This window comes from Notamacropus eugenii, chromosome 6, assembly GCF_028372415.1.
Source record: "Notamacropus eugenii isolate mMacEug1 chromosome 6, mMacEug1.pri_v2, whole genome shotgun sequence".
Classification (NCBI taxonomy): domain Eukaryota; kingdom Metazoa; phylum Chordata; class Mammalia; order Diprotodontia; family Macropodidae; genus Notamacropus; species Notamacropus eugenii.
In genome coordinates, this window is record NC_092877.1 from 373,852,784 (window position 1) to 373,873,557 (window position 20,774).

The following is a 20,774-nucleotide window of genomic DNA, read 5'->3' on the forward strand; positions in this document are numbered from 1 at the left end:
TGATCACACAGCTAATAAGTATCTGAGACCAGATTTAAACTCAGAAAGATGACACTTGCTGACTCCAGGTTCAGCACTCAATCCACCGAGCCAAGTAGCACAGGTATGGAATTTAGATGCAAGTCATCTGATTTGTCCTGGCCTCACAATAGTGGGTCAGAGAGTATTTTTCAGACGTAGGCAGGAGAGAGAAGAAAGTTATGCTGGTGATGAAGTATTGACCAGGTTTCAGGGAAGGAAAGTAGCCTACTAGCATGAGTAGAGTAGAGGGATTAGTGCAAAGTATTGCTTAAAAGTAAGGGTACTTATAAATTGTGGCAAGTCTTGAATAATAGTAATAGCTCACATATATGAGAGAGATAGTGCCACTATCAACAAAGATAGTATACTGATAAGGAAGGACCAGAGATATCACTTTCTCAGTCACATAACTAGAAAGTAGCAGTAATAGGATAGGACCTCAGGTCTTCTGACTTTTTCTATGACACCACACTACCTGCTGCTAGGGATAGGAATTTGAACTTTATTTTGTAGTAATAGGGAGTCATGAAGATTTTGAGTAATGTAGTAGTGATGATCTGTGTAACAGGGAAGATTAGTTTGATAGCTATATGAAGGGCAGAGTGGAAGAGTGAGTGATTAGAGGTGAAAAGTTAGTTAGGAGAATGTTTCCAATTTCCAGACCAGTTGTAATGGGAGCCTGTCCTAGGGTAGTGACAGAAGGGGAAAGAAAGAAGGAGGCAGATTCAAGACATTTTGCTGGTGTAGAATCTTCAGGATCCAGTACCTTTTCAGATACAAGCAGTGAGGGAAGCGATGAGTTCAAGGAATGCTAACATTTGGACCATGGGTGATTGAGTAATTGGTACTGAAGATAGCTAGGTGGCTTAATGGATAGAAAACAGGACCTGAAGTCAGGAAGATCTGAGTTCAAATCCAGCCTCAGATAGTTACTAGCTGTATGACTTTGGACAAGTCACTTAACCTCTGTTTGCCTCAGTTTTCTTGCCTGTAAAATGGGGTTAATAATAGCACCTACACCCTAGGTTTTTGTGGGGATCAAATGAAATATTATTTGCAATGCCCTTAGCACAGTGTCTGACACAGAGTAGGTGCTATGTAAATGCTTCTAATCATTGTACTATGGTTACTGGTAGAACGTGGAGGTGGAAGTGTCTTGCTGAAGACTTATGTCTGGAGCTTAGAAGAAAAGCAAGAGTTTTAAATATTTTGTTGTATTGTCTTCTAATTGTTTCATATGTAGAAATATTGTTTTCTCAAGTCAGTTGTAAGCCCCTTAAGGCCTGGGATACTACCATGAACACTTTTTGTATTGTATCACAGATCTCATTTAACATAGGTACATTGCCAGTGTTTGTGGAATGGCATTGATTCTGCCACATCCTGTGTCCAGTATGTTTGCTTAAAGCCAAAATTTGGAAGTGGGTGTTTTTCCATAAAAGATAGATAGTTTCAACCTCACATTTTATGGCTCATACATTGCTTGAGTGGGCATGGGTAGCCAAGATGATTGCTCTTGATAGAAAACATAATGGTGGCTACTTTTGCACAGTTCACTACCTAATAAACCTAATCAGCCCAAACCAAGTACAAATGAAAACTACAAAAAAAGAAGGCTTGAACTGAAAGTCATACTGAGACTTATAGGGAAGTCATATCTTCAATGACCTCTGACAACACTAAGAGCTTTTTTAATAGATATAATTGAGGACATTTAGCATGATCTAAAGATTTGCTCATAGTACTCAGTAAAACAACTCTAAATCCATCCTATGGAGAGTGCTTTGTTTGGACAGAGGGAATTTCAATGACATTTTAATAAATAGATTTGGAAGGTACGATGATAATGTAAATGGAAAAATCTTTCTCAATCTTGCATAGACTCATTAAGTCACATGGAGCCCGTGATGGGACAAGCTTGCTGAATGGGTGGAATATGAAGAGGTGGAGCTAGAGCAGACCTGAAAGGAAATTAATCTTGAGAGCAGTCAGAGCTAGGAAGGATGCAGCAAGCCAGCTGCTGGCTGGAATGAGTAATTTTGTGATTGTAATTTTGTTTAATTTAGCCTGCTTGTGATATGTTTAATGGTGGGAAGTCCAGCAGGGAGAAAGGTTTGGGGATAGTGTTGTTTTCTGCATTGATATTGTGCATAGATTTTTGTTACTGTGATGGATTTGGGTCTAAATAAAAGTACTGTTTCTGCCTTCTATGTGGAGAGTCTGTGATAGTTTGCGATTCAGAATTGTACAACAATATTAATGGCTGCTGTGGGCACTGTCAGTTTCACGTTGTGGTTACAGAAGGGAATGTAAATAAAGATGATTTCCTCCAGATCAGAATCATTTGAGAGAATTAACATAAAAGGAATGAATGCTTTTCTATTCCATCCCCTATCCTTACAATATTTCCAAAAAAATATCTGCTCATATTTTCACATGCCATGTAGCCTAACATTCCCATTTCTGTCTTTTTTAAAATGTTATCTATTCATCTTTACTTTTTAACAATCATTTCCACAAAATTTTGAGTTTCAAATTTTCTCCCCATCCCTCCCCTCCTCCAACTCCATGACATCTTGCATTCTGATTACCCCTTCCCTCAATATGCCCTCCCTTCTATTATATCCCACCCTTCTCTTATCTCCTTCTTCTGTCTTTTCATGTAGGGCAAGATAAGTTTCTATACCCCATTACCTGTATTTCTTATTTCCCAGTTGTATGCAAAAGCAATTCTCAACATTTGTTCCTAATACTTTGAATTCCAACCACTCTACCTTCCTTCTTCCTCACCCATCCCCACTGAGAAAGCAAGGAATTCAATATAGGCTGTATATGTGTAGTTTTGCAAAAGACTTCCATAACAGTCATGTTGTGAAAGATTAACTTTATTTCCCTCCATCCTATCCTGACTCTCATTTATTCTATTCTCTCTTTAGATGTTGTCCCTCCCCAAAAGTGCTTACTTCTAATTAATCCCTTCTCCCATTTGCCCTCCTTTCCTCACCCTACTTGTCCTCTTCTCCCCTACTTTCCTGTAGTGTAAAATAGATTTTCATACCAAATTGAGTGAGCATGTTATTCCCTCCTTAAGACAAATGTGAAGAGAGCAAGCTTCACTTTTTGCCTCTCACCTCCTTCCTTTTCTTCTCCATTGAAAAAGCTTTTTATTGCCTCTCTTATGAGTGATAATTTGCCCCATTGCATTTCTCCATTACTCCTCCTAATATATTCCTCTCTCATCCTTAATTTTAGTTTTTAGATCTCATCCCTTCTTATTCAACTCACCCTGTGCTCTCATGTATGTATGTATACATACACATATGTGTATGTATGTGTATAATCTCTCCAACTACCCAAATACTGAGAAAAGTCTCGAGTTACAAATATTATCTTTCCATATAGAAATGTAAACAGTTCAACTTTAGAAAGTCCTTTATGATTTCTCTTTCCTGTTTACCTTTTCATGCTTCTCTTGATTCTTATGTTTGAAAGTCAAATTTTCTATTCAGTTTTGATCTTTTCATCAAGAATGTTTGAAAGTCCTCTATTTCATTGAGTGACCATGTTTTTCCCATGAGTGTTACACTCAGTTTTTGCTGGGTAGGTGATTCTTAGTTTTAGTCCTACTTCTTTTGACTTCTGGAATGTCATATACCATGCCCTTTAATCCCTTAATGTAGAAGCTGCCAGATTCTCTGTCATCCTGATTTTATTTCCATAATACTTGAGTTGTTTCTTTCTAGCTTCCTGCAATATTTTCTCCTTGACCTAGGAACTCTGGAATTTGGCTATAATATTTCTAGGAGTTTCTCTTTTTGGATCTCTATCAGGAGGTGATTGGTGGATTCTTTCAACATCTATTTTGCCCTCAGTTTCTAGAATATCAAGGCAGTTTTCCTTGACAAATTCATGAAAGATGAAGTCTAGGCTCTTTTTTTGATCATGGCTTTCAAGTAGTCCCATAATTTTTAAATTGTCTTTCCTGGATCTTTTTTCCCAGGTCAGTTGTTTTTCCAATGAGATATTTCACATTATCTTCTATTTTTTTTCATTCTTTTGGTATTATATTGTAATTTCTTTGTTTCTCATAATATCATTAGCTTCCATCTGCTTCATTCTGATTTTTAAAGAACTATTTTCTTCAGTGAGCTTTTGAACCTCCTTTTACATGTGGCTAATCCCGCTTTTTAAAGCATTCTTCTCCTCATTGCCTTTTTGGACCTCCTTTGCCAGTGTAGTTAGCCTATTTCTAAAGGTGTTATTTTCTTCAACATTTTGTTGGGTCTCTTTTCGCAAGCTGTTTACTCCCTTTCACGATTTTCTTGCATTGCTCTCATTTCTCTTCTCAAATTTTCCTCTACCTCTCCTACTTGATTTTCAAAATCCTTTCTGAACTCTTCCATGACCTGTGACTATTGCACATTTATATTGGAGGTTTTCGATGCAGAATCCTTGACTTCCTCTGATGGTAAACATCGTTCTTCCTCATCTGAAGGGATGGAAGAAAATACTTGTTCACCAAGAAAGTAACCTTCCGTGGTGTTATTTCTTCTCCCTTTTTTGGGCATTTTCCCAGCCAGTTACTTGACTTTTCAGTCTTTTGTCAAAAGGAGTGTATACTCTGGGGACTTGTAAGTTTTCAGTTCCTCCAAGGTGGTCCAGTCAAGGGAGAGGAGTTTACTCCTTTCCTGTCCGGCACACTGGTCTAGGAGCAACCAAAATCTTTTCTGCCCAGGATCTGCAATTATAATTCCTTTACCACAACTGCCTCCAGCTCCACTCTATCAGTGTTCCTCCTTAACCTGGGGCCAAACTTGAGGCTAAGATTCAGATCAGTGGCTCAATTACCCCAGGAGATTTAGCAGAAGGTTTCCCAGTGCTGCCACTCAGGGTTGAGATTCAGATCACCTGCTCATTTCCCTCAGAGGCTCTTTGCAGAGGGCTCCAAAAATGAAAGCTGATGCTGCAGTGGCTGCTTCTGGTGGTTCTGACCACGTTCCTCTCTACTGGATGAAGGAGTCCTCCCACTGACCTTTGAAACTCTCTGTGGCATTTGTACATTGAGCAATCTGGGAACTGCTGCTGTGAGTGGCTCCCTGAAGCCTCTTCTGGATCCTTTCCCTGCCATGCTGCAGGACCTGTGCTGGACTTTGCTCTGCACTGGACTGTGTTGTGTGCTCCAGAGTTCTTTTAAATAGGCTGATTCTTCAACTGATGACTTCCCCAGGTCATCTACCTGACAGCATCTACCTGGCTTCAGAAAAGACTGAGAAATAGTCGATATAGCATTTGCTGCCTGACGACTACAGAAGAAATGCCAGGAGCAGACCAGTGGTCTATACACAATATTTTGGATCTGTCCAAGACTTTTGATATTGTCAGTCATGAGGACTTACGGAAAATTATGGGAAAATTTGATTGCCCAGAAAAGTTCATCAGCATTGTATGCCAATTTCATGAAAGTGTGCTTGCCTGGGTTCTGGATTAAGGAAAATGTTGTCTTCATTTCCTAGTCACCAACACTGTGGGACCTGCTTGAGTGCTTGTTCCCCTGCTTTTTAGCATTATGTTTTCAGCCATATTGTCAAATACTTTTAGTGATGATAAGCCATCAAGTTTAGCTACTGCACAGATAGTAAATTCTCCCACAACTACATTTGAATGTCACAAAAGAGAATGAAATCAGAAGGATTTGAAGGCAAGAATTAAATGGGAATATACATTAGATTTCCTATTAAAAAAAGAAACTTGAAAGGAAAATTGATAGCTTAGGAATAAATCAAATCCACCTCTTGACAAAAAAGTTATAATTTAAACATGCAGAATGATAACATATATTTTTTTGATATGTGCCCAATAAGAGAACTTGTTTTTCTTGACCTTGAATGTTAACTATAAGAGTTTTTTTTTTCTTTTTCAGTGACAGGGGAGATAAATTGGAGAGACAATAAATGCTTATTAGTTGAAAGTATTTTGTGATAGAAAGAACTGAGAAGAGTCTTAGCAAAGTAAAGAACAGCAAAGAAAAAAACACAGGACATAAAAAGATTTGGTTTAAAATTGAAAAAGAAACTTATTTTTTAAAAAATCATGATTGTAACAATATAAAAAGTCACACATTTATATTAACTTAAGCAAAAAGGTCTTTTCAAAGTATGATACTCACTGACGGCAGAAAGACTAAAATTATAGATATTATAAGATATCCTTAATATTATCAGCAGTATCAATCTAAAATTAAGAACTAGAATTATTTGTAATGGGATAGAAGTCTTCAGGAGTAAAGCCTGAACTCCAAGATCTTAAATTTATTTGATTTAGTGGTAGAAATGCTATATACAGCAACAATACAACAAAGAGAAATAAAGGAAAATAAGCATAAACGAAGAGGAAAGAAAATAATCTTTAATAGCAGATGATAGATGGTTTTCTTAGAGAATTATAAAGAATCCAAGAAATATTAAAACAATTAACAGCATTAATAAAGTGGCAGAATACCTAATCATCAAATAACTTTGAGTAACAGTCAGAACAAAGGAAGAAAAAGACCATTTAATACCATGAAATATATATATATGTATATATATATATATATATATATATGATGTACTATATATACATGTATATATGAATTAACCTCCCAAGTTATGAAACAGTTATATAAACACAACCCAAATACTCAGACAAATACAAAGTTAAAACCTTTTTTTTAGAAATGAAAGCAGACCTAAATAATTGAAGAGCTAGTACTGGTTTTGACTTGGTTATTGCACTATAGAAAATATAGCCATGTAATCCAACTTCCTGTACAAATTTAGTGCAATTCCAATAAAATTACCTTAGAGATACTTAATAGAATTGGACAAAATAATGACAAAATCCATTTGATGTATTTAAAGTCCAAGAATAGTAAAGAATAAATTTTTGTAAAAGTAGAAAGAAAAGGATTTAATGCTTCTAGAGCTAAAAACATGAAACAAGGCAATAATTATTAAATCCATGTGATGGTGGGTAAAAAACATAGAAATGTAGATTAGTGGAATGTATCAGATAACTAAGATGTAAATACATATTCACTCAGTAGTCTATTATTTGATAAATCCAAGAATATAGACAATTCAGGGATTTTTTTTTTATTTGACAAGAATTACTGAAAGAACTAAAAAGTAGCCTGGTCAAAAAAAAATTGTTTAGATCATCATGCCATGCTTTGTGCTACAATATATTCCTAAATATTTCCAAGAGTCCATACCTATTTCTCAGAGAAACATTGCCTACAGGGAAGGCAAAGTTCATGAATACAGGAAAAGAAGGTATACTATATTCAGTCAGGTAGTTTTAAAAGATACCAACAATTTCAGATACACAGCCAATGTAGTGATTCCAAATTCTCTAGTAGGCTAATGCGGAATGTCCACACATCTGCCAGTTCTCTTTTTATTCAGAAGCAGATTCCTGCCTGTAACAGCTAGGATCCCAGCATACACAGGAAGGTCTACTGTACAGGCTACTAAATCTGCTTTTATAAAAGGAATGCAGCTTTTGAGGGGTGAATAATCACTTATTCAAGAACATGTATTATTAACTTAGTTCAGGGAAAAAAGTTAGCACCTTAACTTCAGAGAAAATACAGAGAAACAAAGTTCAACAGACAGGTCTTCCAATTGTGATCATAAGCAATACTTACATTACACATCAACAGACAGATACAAGTCTCTGATCATACAAGCATAGTTACCAGAGAGAGAAGCACCAACACCTGTGTTTCAAAGCTCACAGGGTAGGGACTTTCTTTTTCGGCTGCCCAGGATTTTGTCTGGCCAAACAGACCCTTCCAATGAGTAAGCCCCAAAATAAAATCTCACTTCAGAGCATATATACACTTTTCTGAGCCAGAGAGCATCACAACCCTTGAGTACCAGTGCTTCATTAGGAGGTTGGATCTTCCAATAAAAAAAAGCAAAAAACAAAACCAAAAAAATCAATCTCCTGTAGTCAAGCTTCCCTTAGTGAGCTGGCCCCTTAATGGGTGGGGAAGATCTTTTACTCTCATTAGTATTACACCACCATCTTCCATGTGAGTGATACCATTTTAGGTGATCTAAGCATATGCAAAAGCCACATTACAAATATGGAAAGACTATCTTTGATATAAATCAGACAGGGAACCAGCAGCGTCTTTTTTTTCCCAGACACTTTTCTATAATAGTCTTCACAGTCCATAGTCCCATATTTGACTGAGAAATTTTAGAGAATACGTGATCTCTCTGTTTATTTTTCTTGATTTCCAAAAAAACATTTGATTCAGAAGAACAAAAAGCAGTGCAAAAGTTTTTTTAACTATTTCCCATAATTTATTATGATCATACAAGATTCGTTGAAAAAAATCACAGAGAAATTCATTTAAAAGCTGTATGCTTGCAAATACCAATGAGACATAATATAGGAAGATGTCACTGAAGTCATAATGAACCAAGAATGAAAGTGGAATTCCCAGGGGTTGTTAATCTGAAGTCACAGGTCAATGGATAGACTTCAGAGGGTTCTATGAATTTGAATAGGGAGAAACCCCACCTACATTTTTATTTTAGTGTAATTGTTTTTTTTTTTTTATAATGTTATGCATTTTAGGATATGCCTTTAAAGACATTATTCTGAGGAGAAGTTCTTAGGTTTCATCAGACTGCCAAAGAGATCCATGACAAAAAAGATTAAGAACTCTTGGTACAGATTATGTACTCCAAGTTTAAACTCCAAGATTCTCATTAAGCCTTCAAATACTACTGGTCCTTCTCAAAATCCACAGTAATTAAAACAGATGAATCTAATAATGCACGCAGGAACAATAAAGTGAATGGGAAACATACATATTATATGGGTGATGAGTTGCAGAGAGGTAAATTTGATACTGAATTATTGCATAAGTATGTATATTGGAAAGTCATAGTCAATGGACAATGAGTTCTTGGATCCCAAAATTTCAGAAATTGAGAAGTACTAACAATGATATTGTTTCTCCTTACAGCCAACACCCATATTTCTAATATATGTAGTATACTAATGATCAGCGACATCAGTCCCAGAAGAAAAAAAAAATTCAGATGATTCAAAGGTCAATTAAAAGATTCATGGTTATAAGTAGAAGTAGGCTATGACATATTATTCATGATTTCTGAATAAGAAGCACCATAGAAGACATTATTAAGGACTTGCATAACTAGAAAAGGAGGGAGGTAGGTCCTGTACCAAAGGTAGCATTGTTGGTGCCTATGACATATTGAAAGATGCAGAGGAAAGTCTCTGACATGTCAGGTAGATCTCCTTAGGAGGACAAAAAAGTAAATTGAGGTATACATTCTCATAAATATCAGTTTATTAACAGTGATATTAATAAACCAACAGAGTGGTTTTCATTAAGACCAGTGATCTCATTGAGAAGGTGGGGGACCCTCTTTATTGACATGCAGGATAGAAGGAGGTCTGGACAATTGGGGTACATTACAATTGATTACACTTGGGAAAGTGGGTTGGCATTCAGATGTGACTAACTATAACCCCTCTCTGTCAATTAAGTTACTTATTTTATGATGCTCATTTGCTTCTTATAATCCTGGTTAGGAGACCAGAACCACCAGGTTAGTTGGGGGAGAGCAAACCTCCTCCACTGGCACAAGGACAGGTAAGGAAAAATGACTTATAGTTTGAAGAGATGGCACCTAGCTAAGCTGGTTGGGACTTACAGACAACAAGCAGATGTTCCAAGGATGAACAACCTGAGAGATAACAATATTGCAGTTCAACCACACCTTTAAACTAGCTTGCAGGGAAAAGTGAAAATGAGCAAGGTGAATTCAGGTAGATAGTAATTCCATTATAAAAAATCAATACAGCATGAAATCAATTACATTGCAAAATCAATACAGTAGAAGATAGGTAGTATTAATTTATATTCTTTCACAATTTTTTTTTAGGGAAAAAAGAAAAGAATTGTGCAGAACAAAGGAACATAAATAGGTTATAATTTGCATAGGCAGAGGGAATATCCACACTGATGAAATCACAGATCCACTGTAGAAATCTGGTAAAAATATACATGTTGAACTGAAAAAAAAAATGTAATGAGAGATCACAAGACAAATTAGAAGGACATTACAGTAATATAATTACACGGTGAACAGAGATGCTCACAGTGGTAGTAGAAAAGGAGCAAACATTGTAAAGACAGTAAATATTGTAAAGGAAAAAAATACTGGGCTTAGTGGCTGAATTGGTCAGAAGATGGCACTAAAATAATACACTTTTTTTTAGCCTAAAGGATGAGGAGAGCAATAGGTACTATTTTCAAAGGAAATGCTCATGAAAGGAAGTTAATGATACCTAGAAGGTTACATGGAAATTTTGTATTGTATTTGGAGTGCACTCTGATGAAATATAGCCCAATTTTAATTGGGACAACTGGGTATGCTTTGGAGGATTTGACGATTGCCCACAATACCTACTAGAGGATTTTGTCCTTATTCATTGGGGAACTTGTTAGTGGTGCAGAGGGAGTTTAAATATTGCTTCCACAAACACATTTAGGAATGTGTATAAAAACCATTTCCCTTAGATTTGTTATCAGCAAAGAGAATTCATGTAAAAAGAATCATTGCCTCTTGGCATCTTAATTTCTGCATCTTTACTATTTTCAAAGGAAAGATGACCTTTCTTCTAAGACTCTGAAATACCTAAAATATATTGGTAAGGACACAACAATTTTAAACAATTCCTTGTTATTTACATAAGGGATGTATTCTGCAAAGTTACAGTGCACAATTATATCTATGGAACAACAAAACATCTGAATTAAAATGAGGAAAACTGTCAACCATCCAGATATTTTGCTTGCGTGATTCCCAAATCTGAACTGACATATTATCCAGATGATTGACGGGAATTCTTTCTTTTCAGTAAGACGTGTTTGTATCATGTAGACAAAGTTGCAGCAGAGTTTGGGGCATAGGGACAATTAAACTTTGGTTTACCAGAAGGACCAAAAGGAAATAGGACAATTCAAATAATCATGTAAATAATGGTGTTATCACTTCAGAGATCATTTCACAACTTGTATATTTTTTTCTTGACAAGTATTGAAGACAAGTATGCTTTTAGAGTTGTCATCTGTCTTTGTCATGAGTCTTGAAACTCATGGAAATATTAAATTTCTCTAACTTCCTAGAATCATGAGAATATAGCACCTGTCAATAGCATCTACTCCATTTTCCTGCACCCAGACTAAACTTCTCTAACAAATTCAAGATCAAACTTTCCATCCTGGAAATCTCCAGGAAAGGGGAACCCACACCTTTCCCAAAGAGCACATTCCAAAGTTTGATCACTCTTAGGTTAAGGTGTCATAGCAGAAAGTGAAAGGAAGGAAATAGATTATTCAGTGGTTTGAACTCTAATAGACCTGCTCCTTCATTTTCATAAATTCACTTTGAAGATTTTAAGGTATGTTTTGCATGTTCACAAAGTCATTTAAACAGAGAATTTTCAGGAAATCACCTTCCTTTTTTTTGAGCTACAACTTACTTCTCTCTTAACTTGTCTTTTTCTTTTTTAAAAAAATCTGCAATACTGTAGGCAACATTGAAAACCTGGAGAATACACAGAAGGGTAACCATGATGGCAATAAACTTTAAATTCATGTCACATACATTGGAAGAAATTAGAATTTTACGGTTAAGGAAACTGAAGAAAAAAGGTTAAGTGACTTGTTCATGGTCATACAGCTAGGAAATGTGTGAGCCAAAATTTGGACTCAGAAAGACTCATCTTCCTGACTCTGGGTACAGCACTCAATCCCTTGCACCACTTAGCTGTCCCTTTCACTAGAAGCAGTATTAAATTTTTTCTCTTGGGCCCTAGAAATCAGCACCAGAAGCAAGGAGTTGAAGTGGAAGAAATGTCAATTTAGATTTGATGTCAGAAAATAAACTCTTAAATATTAAAGCTGTCTGAAAGTGAAATGAACTGTTGTGGGCGTTGTATGTTTCCTTTGATTAGAGGACTTCAAAGAAAATACTATCCCTTGTAGGATATATTATAGTAAGGTTACCTTTTGGATATGAGTTTGACTAGGCAGCTGCTGAAATACCTTTCAGCACTAAATTTCTGTGATTCTGTCAGCTCTCAAAAAATTTTCTTTAATTCCATTTCCAGTGAAGATGAAAAATAACTCCCACTCACTTTCTTTCAGTTTATTTCTGGGGATATACTCTTAAGATACCTTCATAAGAAAATTTACTTAATTTAATTCACTAAACATTTGTTGAATGCTTAAAATACTCATGGTATCAGGAAGCAGTGATAACAAAGAAAGATATCAAAATACTTTCTTTTCACAATGATTCATCAAATAACTAATAATTCTTCTAATAGGCTATATTTTTGCATTTAAGAAATGCTTTACTACTCTTTGACATGACTGTGTCATGCAAGTTTTCTACAACTTTGCTTATTGGAGGTGTCTACCTAGACACATTAAACAAGGAAATAAATAATTCTTTTTTTAAATCAATAAACACTTATTAAGAGCATACTGTGTACCAGGTACTGTGTTTAGTGCTGAGAATACAAAAAGAGGCAAAAAACAGTATCTGACCTCAAGGAACCGTTGTCTCTGACACAACACACAAACAAACATATCCAAAGCGAGCTATATACAGGATAAATAGGAAATAATTAAAAGAGGCAAAGGACTGGAATTAAGAAAGTTTAGAGAAGGTTTCCTGTGGAAGATGGGGTTTTAGTGAGGAAGTAGAAGCCAGATCATCAGTCACAGACGAGGAAGGAGAGTGTTCCAAGCATACACTCTGATGACTCAATGACATCTCTAGAATCTAACATAAAATTCTCTGGTGTTCAAAGCACTTACTATTATGTGTGCTCCTCTTACTTTTACAAATTTCTTATATTTTTACTCTATTAATGTTTATTTATTTACTTTTAGTTTTCAACATTCATTTCCACAAAATATTAAGTTTCAAATTTTCTCCCATCTCTCCTCTCCCCCCACCCCAAAACGCCGAGCATTCTGATTACTCCTTCCACCAATCTGCCTTCCCTTCTAACACTCCACCCTTCCCTTATTCCCATCTTCTTTCTTGTCTTGTAGGGCAAGATAAATTTCTATACCCCATTATCTGTATTTCTTATTTTCCAGATGTATGCAACAACAATTCTCAACATTTGTTCCTAAAACTTTAGTTCCAACTTCTCATCCTTTCTCCCTCCCCACCCATCTCCACTGATGAGGCAAGCAATTCAAAACAGGCTATATATGTGTAGTTTTGCAAATAACTTCCATAATAGTCCTGTTGTGTAAGTCTAACTATATTTCCCTCCATCCTATCTTGTCTCTGATTTCTTCTATTCTCTCTTTTGACCTTTTTCTTCCACAAGTGTTTACTTCTAATTGCTCCCTCTTCCCATTTGCCTTCCCTTCCATCATCCCCCCCACCCCCGCTCATCTCCTTATCCCCTACTTTCCTGTAGTGTAAGATAGGATTTCATGCCAAATTGACTATGCATGTTATTCCTTCCTTGAACTAAATGTGATGAGAGTAAGCTTCACTTTTTCGCCCTCATCTCTCCCCTTTTCCCCTCCATTGAAAAAGCTTTCTCTTGCCTCTTTTATGAGAGATAACTTGCCATATTCCATTTGTCCCTTTCTCTTCCCAATATATTCCTCTCTTGCCCCTTAATTTTATGTTTTTAGACATGATCCCTTCTTATTCAACTCACCTTAAGCTCTCTGTCTATGTATATGTATATATATATATGTATGTATGTATGTATGTATATACATATGTATGTGTGTGTAGAAATATAAATATGTATTATGCATGTATAATCCCTCTAAGTACCCAAATACTGAGAAAAGTTTCAAGAATAACAAATATTAACTTTCCATGTAGGAATGTAGACAGTTCAACTTTAGTAAGTCCCTTGTGATTTCTTTTTCTGTGTACCTTTCCATGCTTCTCTTGATTTTTGAGTTTGAAAGTCAGATTTTCTTTTCAGCTCTGGTCTTTTCATCAAGAATGCTTGAAAGTTCTCTATTTCACTGAATGACCATTTTTTCCCCTGACGTATTATACTCAGTTGTGCTGGGTAGGTGATTTTTGGTTTTAATCCTAATTCCTTTGATTTCCGGAATATCACAATCCACTCCCTTTGATCTCTCAGTGTAGAAGATGATAGATCTTGTGTTATCCTGATTGTATTTCCACAGTACTTGAATTGTTTCTTTCTAGCTGCTTGCAATATTTTCTCCTTGACCTGGGAACTCTGGAATTTGGCTACAATATTCCAAGGAGTTTCCCTTTTTGGATCTCTATCAGGAGGTGATTGGTGGATTCTTTCAATATTTATTTTGCCCTCTTATTCTAGAATATCAGGGCAATTTTCCTTGAAAATTTTATGAAAGGTGATGTCTAGGCTCTTTTTTTTTTTAATCATGGCTTTCAGGTAGTCCCATAATTTTTAAATTGTCTCTTCTGGATCTATATTCAATTGCTTTTCCAATGAGACACTTCACCTTATTTTCCATTTTTTCATTCTTTTAGCTTTGTTTTGTAATTTTTTAGTTTCTCATAAAGTCATTGGCTTCTATCTGCTCCACTGTGATTTTTAAAGAACTATTTTCTTCAGTGAGCTTTTGAACCTCCTTTTTCATTTGGCTAATCCTGCTCTTTAAAGCATTCTTCTCATTGCCTTTTTGGGTCTCATTTGCCATTTGAGTTAGTCCATTTTTAAAGGTGTTAATCCTTTCAACATTTTTTTTTGTCTCTTTTAGCAAGCTGCTGACTTGCTTTTCATGATTTTCTTGCACCACTCTCATTTTTCTTCTTGATTTTCCCTCCACCTCTCTTACTTGATTTTCAAAATCCTTTTTCAACTCTTCCATGACCTGAAACCGTTGCATATTTACTCTGGAGGTTTTGGAAGCATTGACTTCATCTGAAGGCATACACTGTTCTTCCTCACCTGAAAAGATGGAAGAAAGTACCTGTTCACCAAGAAAGTAACCTTCTGTAGTCTTATCTTTTTTTACCTTTTGTGGGGCATTTTCCCAGCCAGTTACTTGACTTTTGAGTCCTTTGTCAAGAGGAAGGTATACAATAGGGACCTGCAAGTTCTCACTTCCTCCATGGTGGCCCAATCAAGGGAGACAAGTTTTCCTCTCTCCTGGGCTTTGTTCTGGTCTGGCAGCAACAAAAACCTTTTCTGCCCAGAATCTGCAAGTAATGGCTCTCCCCCTCCACAACCACATCCATCTCTGCCAGCCACACCAGCCCTCCTCCTAACTTCCTGGTTGGGCTTGTGGCTGAAATTCATGTCAGCTTCTCAATTCCCCCAGGGGCTTTCGGGGGAGGGCTTCCACTCAGGGCTGAGATTCAGATCAGCTACTCAATTCTCCCAAGGGCTTCAGGCCAAGGGCTCCACAAATGGAGGCTGCTTCACTGCTGCCTCTGACACTGCTGCCTCTGCTGCCACCACCTGGAGCAGGGGCTAGAGGAGAACCCTGCTCCCTTGTCACAGAGGTGAAAATACCCTCTCACTGACATTTGAAGCTGCCTTTGGCGTTTGTAGGTTGAGTGATCTGAAAACCTCCACTGCTGCTGGGGATTCTGCCCCTGAGGTCTGTTCTGGTGTCTGGCTGCCAAGGCTGGGCTGTACTCTACTCCCAGTCCAGTGTGATAGAACTTTCCTGTTGGCCTTCTGGGTTACCTGGGCCTGGAAATCTCTTTCACTGTGTCATTCTGTGGCTTCTGCTGCTCTAGAAGTTGAGAGTCATTTTTTGCAGGTATTTTATGGGCTGTGGGGGAAGAGCTAGAGTATGTGTATCTTTCTACTCTGTCATCTTCAAAAATAAATAATTCCGTGAAGCTCTGGACAGAATGCAAATGCAATTAACATTTTCATCAGGAATCAAGTGTAGCCATTTAATAGTTGGTGAGATTCCAAATTGACTAATCTGGTCCTAGCAAAGAGTGAGTAACTGTGCCAATTATTCTACCTCCCTTACATGATACAGGAGGTATCTTATCTATATATAGATAAGCTGTAGCTAAGTGGATGGACACAGTTTAAGATCCAGTTAAAACTCCTCTAATGCAAGCACTGTGTAAATATAGCTTTTTTTTTTTTTTTTTTTTTGTCCAGTGCTTTGCTCAGGCACTCAGGAAAGAATTAATACCATTAATATTTTTTGTGGTTGATATTTCCTGGTATTCCATTCATGCATCCCAGAAATGAATCACTTTAATGGTTCATTAACAGTTTATGATTCACTGTGACCCTAATGTTATTTTCTACTCTACTAGGACGCCATTTGTTTCTCTAATGTTAGTGTAGTTCAGTTTATTTCCTTAAGAAAATTTCTTATTGTATAAATACACTTAGAAACCAACTCTCCAAAAATTGTCTCGCTTTTTTTTTAATCCTTTGGAATTATTTAACACAATAACTTGGTGATTTTTTTTTTCTCTAAACCAAGGATCATAAAATGACAAGGTCTCTAAGATGTCTGGGAAAATAATTAATAACAGTACTTAATTAAAAGTAATTAATAACAAAAATGAATAAATAAATGAAAATAAAAATAAAAGAATTTAAAGTATTTTTAAGCTAAATAAACTGTGGTGATTGTTTGGATTCATCTTTTAAATGATTTATATTTCTTTTTTGGTTCTCCTTTAGCTGCTGTTGCCATTCAGTCTGAAATTACTTTTCACTTACTCTATACATATGCTGTATGTATGTAGTAACTTCACTTTTCTCTCCTCAACTAGAATGTGAGCCCCTTAGAAAGAAGGGAAAGTTTTTCTGCCTCTTTTTTTGTATCATTAGAGCTTAGCAAAGTTCTTGGCAAATAGTAATGGCTTAATAAATTCTGGTTAACATGATTTGATTTGTTGCCTGAACACAACTTGCTTTCCTAATTCTGTTTCACTAATGTAAGTGAACTGAAAGGTGTTGAGCTTTCTTGAATACAATTTTGATGTTTCAATTTGAGTCATGGGACATGCTTTTTGCATAATAACTGTTTGTTGAATTGAATTAGATAGGGTTATTGATTGTGTTTGCAAGTAGTAATCGAGAAGAATGGATCGTATAAACAATGTACTTAATGTCTTTTGGTATTAGAAAATTACATCAATTACTTTAGTACTCAATAAACATGTATTTATTAAATTCTTACTATGTACTGGACCCTGTGACAAGGAACATATTTGAAAGGAAGGAAGACTGAATGTTGAATATTTACTTATTACATTAGCAATTGAATTCAATTTCAAAACATTTTTAACCCATGACACTTAAAGGCAGAGGGAGGAGCATTACACAGAGACAGACAGATAATACATAATTCAAGAATGATAAATACCTTGGGAATATGTAAACAAATAGCCAAGTAAGAGCTGAGTGTTTTCTAACTTGTCATTTTTAACCTGGACTTTAAAGGATTGGTAGGAATTGAACAAGTGTGGAGCAATCTCAGTGTAAGGTAGCCTGATAAGAAGCATGACAGTAAAGAAGGAATGAATGAAGAAGGAAGGATGAAAGAAGAGAGGAAAAAAGGGAGGAAATAAGGCTGGGGCTAGAAGGAAAGAGACAAAGATGGAAGGAAAGAAAGGAATTAAAGAAACAGGGTATATAGAAAAGAAGAAAATAAGGCAAATAAGAAGGAAAGAAATAAGATGGAAAGGAAGGAAACAAGTATTTTCATAAGTACCTACTATGTATGATGTACTATACTAAGCAATTTGCAAAAATTATTTAATTTGATCCTGATAATTAACCTAGGAAATAAATCCTATTACTGTCCCCATTTTGTAGTTGAGGAAATTGAGCCCAACAGGTGAAATGATTTGCCTAGAGTCACACAACTGCTAAGTGTCTGAGGCTATATTCTAACTCAGATCTTCTCGACTCTAGGTCCAGGGCTCTATCCACTGTACCAGTTATTAAGATACATGTAAAGAAAGTTGAATTCACTTTTGGGTGAGGCACAGACTGCATGAAAGACAAGTGTATAATATAAATTTAGGAAGATAGGTAGAAGCAGATTGGAAAGGACCAGTCTCCTGAATTTGTACATTAGTTAGGAAGGATTACGGAGTTATTGAAGGTTTTTGAAGAGAAAAAGATAACCAGATAAACTGATAATTACAAGCAAATTTCACTGTAGAACTAATCATGATAATAATTGTCATATTTTACGTTGTGCTTTAAATATTCAAAGCGCTTTACATCTTGTCTCATTTCAACCTAACAACCCTATGGAATGAGTACAAAATGGAAAGGAGTCTAGAGATACAAACATAGACTTAAGACACAGCTAAAGATGGGGTCATATGCATAGACAGAGAAGAAACATACACAGGCATAGAAATAGATAGACATAGATGCAAATTATTCAAGAACAGCAAAAATGAGGCCATAAAGGTAGAAAAGGTCACATGGAATGCAAAAAGACACATTTCAACCTTTCAAATAGTTACCCTATATAAATGCTAACATTTTGAGATGTCAAATGAGCATATTTGAATCAGAATTGAACTCTTCTAAAATGTTTTCTTGAAAAGCATTCCTAGGTTTTTCTACAACCTGCATATATTCGCTAATGACAAACATTAAAGAAGTATGATTTGTCTTCAGGTTTACATGATGGGGAACAGAGCCTTATCTACAAATACTCAGGTCAGTCAGTCAGTAAATAAACATTTGTTATGTGTCTACTATATGCCAGGCACTGTGCTAAGTGCTGAGGATGCATATAAAAAGAAGCAAAAGACAGTTCCTGCCCTTAAGAAGCTCACAATCTAATGAGGGAAACAAGGAAACAAATACGAACAAATAAATTATGAACAGTACAAATAGGAAATAATTAAAAAAGAGAAGGCACTAGAATTAAGGGAGGCTGGGAAAAAGAGGTAGAATGTCAGATGGAAAGCTTGATTTGGATACGGGAAAACCTGAGTATGAGTTTTCCCTCAGTCACTTAGAAGCTATGTGACCATGGGCAGGTCATTTAAATTCTCTCTGCTTCAGTTTCCTCATCTTTTAAATTGGGAAAAATATTAGCACCCACACATCTCAATTTGCACATCTCAGATTTCTTTTGAGCTACTTCACATATGATCATATGATATTTCTTGTCCTATAAGACAGACAATTACTCTTAGAAGCAACTATCAAATCAAAGTATTCCCAAGGGTTGATATTCTTAAAATATATTTATTAAAAGAGATGGGATAACTCTTAAAGCATTCTAATTAAAGTATATGCAGCATTGAGTAACATTTTATTTCATGCATGATTCTATTTTCATGATTTTTGGCGAATGTCTTTTTTCATTTAAATCTCTTATTCTGGTAGCAGGTACAATTCAGACATGGAAGAGGAGAACAAGACATTGGTGAAAGAGTTTGTTCTCACAGGAATTACAGATCTCCCTGAGCTTCAGATACCTTTCTTCTTATTATTCTTAGTGATCTACATCACAACCATGATGGGAAATATTGGGCTGATTGTACTTGTGTGGATGAACTCTCACCTTCACACGCCCATGTACATATTCCTCAGTAGCTTAGCTTTTTCAGATGCATTGGCTTCCTCTTCTGTGACCCCTAGGATGCTGGTGAATTTCTTAATTAAGAATAAAATGATATCCCTTTTGGAATGCATGACTCAATTTTACTTTTTTGGTGTCAGTGCAACTGCCGAATGTTTCTTGCTGGCAGCAATGGCATATGACCGATATGCAGCCATATGCAACCCTCTCCTTTATCCAGTGAGGATGTCGAATAGATTGTGTAAGCAACTTGTGATTGCTTCCTATACACTTGGTTTTCTTCATCTCATGATTCATGTGGGTTTGTTATTTAGACTAACCTTCTGCAAGTCAACTAGAATACATTATTTCTATTGTGAAATTCTGCAATTGTTTAAAATTTCTTGTACTGACACATCTATTAACACATTTGTGGTTTTCATTTTCTCTGCATTTATTCAGACTTTTACTTTTACGATTATCATAATATCTTATGCTTATGTGCTCTCTGCTATCTTCAGGATTAGATCTGAAAAGAGAAGGAGCAAAGCCTTCTCGACATGCAGTGCCCATCTGTTCTCTGTCTCCTTATTCTATGGAACTCTTTTCTTTATGTATGTGCGTCCTGGGTCTGACACTACTAAAGATCAGGATGTAATGTATTCCTTATTTTACACTATCATAATCCCCCTGTTAAACCCATTTATTTACAGCTTGAGAAATAAAGAAGTCCTTTGTTCTCTGAGAAAAGCAATAAAGAAATAGATGTTTCTTAAGTGTAGTCCTGAACTGTTCATTTTTCAGTTTTCGTTTGAACAAATTGTAAGATCAATCCCCTGGAGGTTTATTCTTTATTTTTTTCAGACATCTTCACATCTACCTACCAACATGTTTAGATTCCCTCTAACTTAATATATATATATGTATATATGTTTGTGTATATATACCTACATGTATGCATATATAGAATATAAATATATATATATATATATGAGAGAGAGAGAGAGAGAGAGAGAGAGAAAGAGAGAGAGAGAGAGAGTGTCCTTGTTTCTTTTCCTTTCTTGAGTTTTCATTCCATCTTTGTGTTTTCTTTCACTCATAAACTTCTGAAAAAGGTAACAATACCTCCATTTCCTCACTTAACCAA

General features: G+C 35.9%; 1 protein-coding gene across 1 annotated transcript; it reads left to right on the top strand.

Moving 5' to 3' along the window:
* The first annotated feature begins 19,468 nt into the window (after positions 1-19,468).
* LOC140511821 (olfactory receptor 5AC1-like) lies at positions 19,469-20,392 on the top strand. Its single transcript, XM_072621039.1, has one exon. The coding sequence runs from the start codon at positions 19,469-19,471 to the stop codon at positions 20,390-20,392; it is 924 nt and encodes a 307-aa protein (XP_072477140.1).
* The last annotated feature ends 382 nt before the right edge of the window (positions 20,393-20,774 follow it).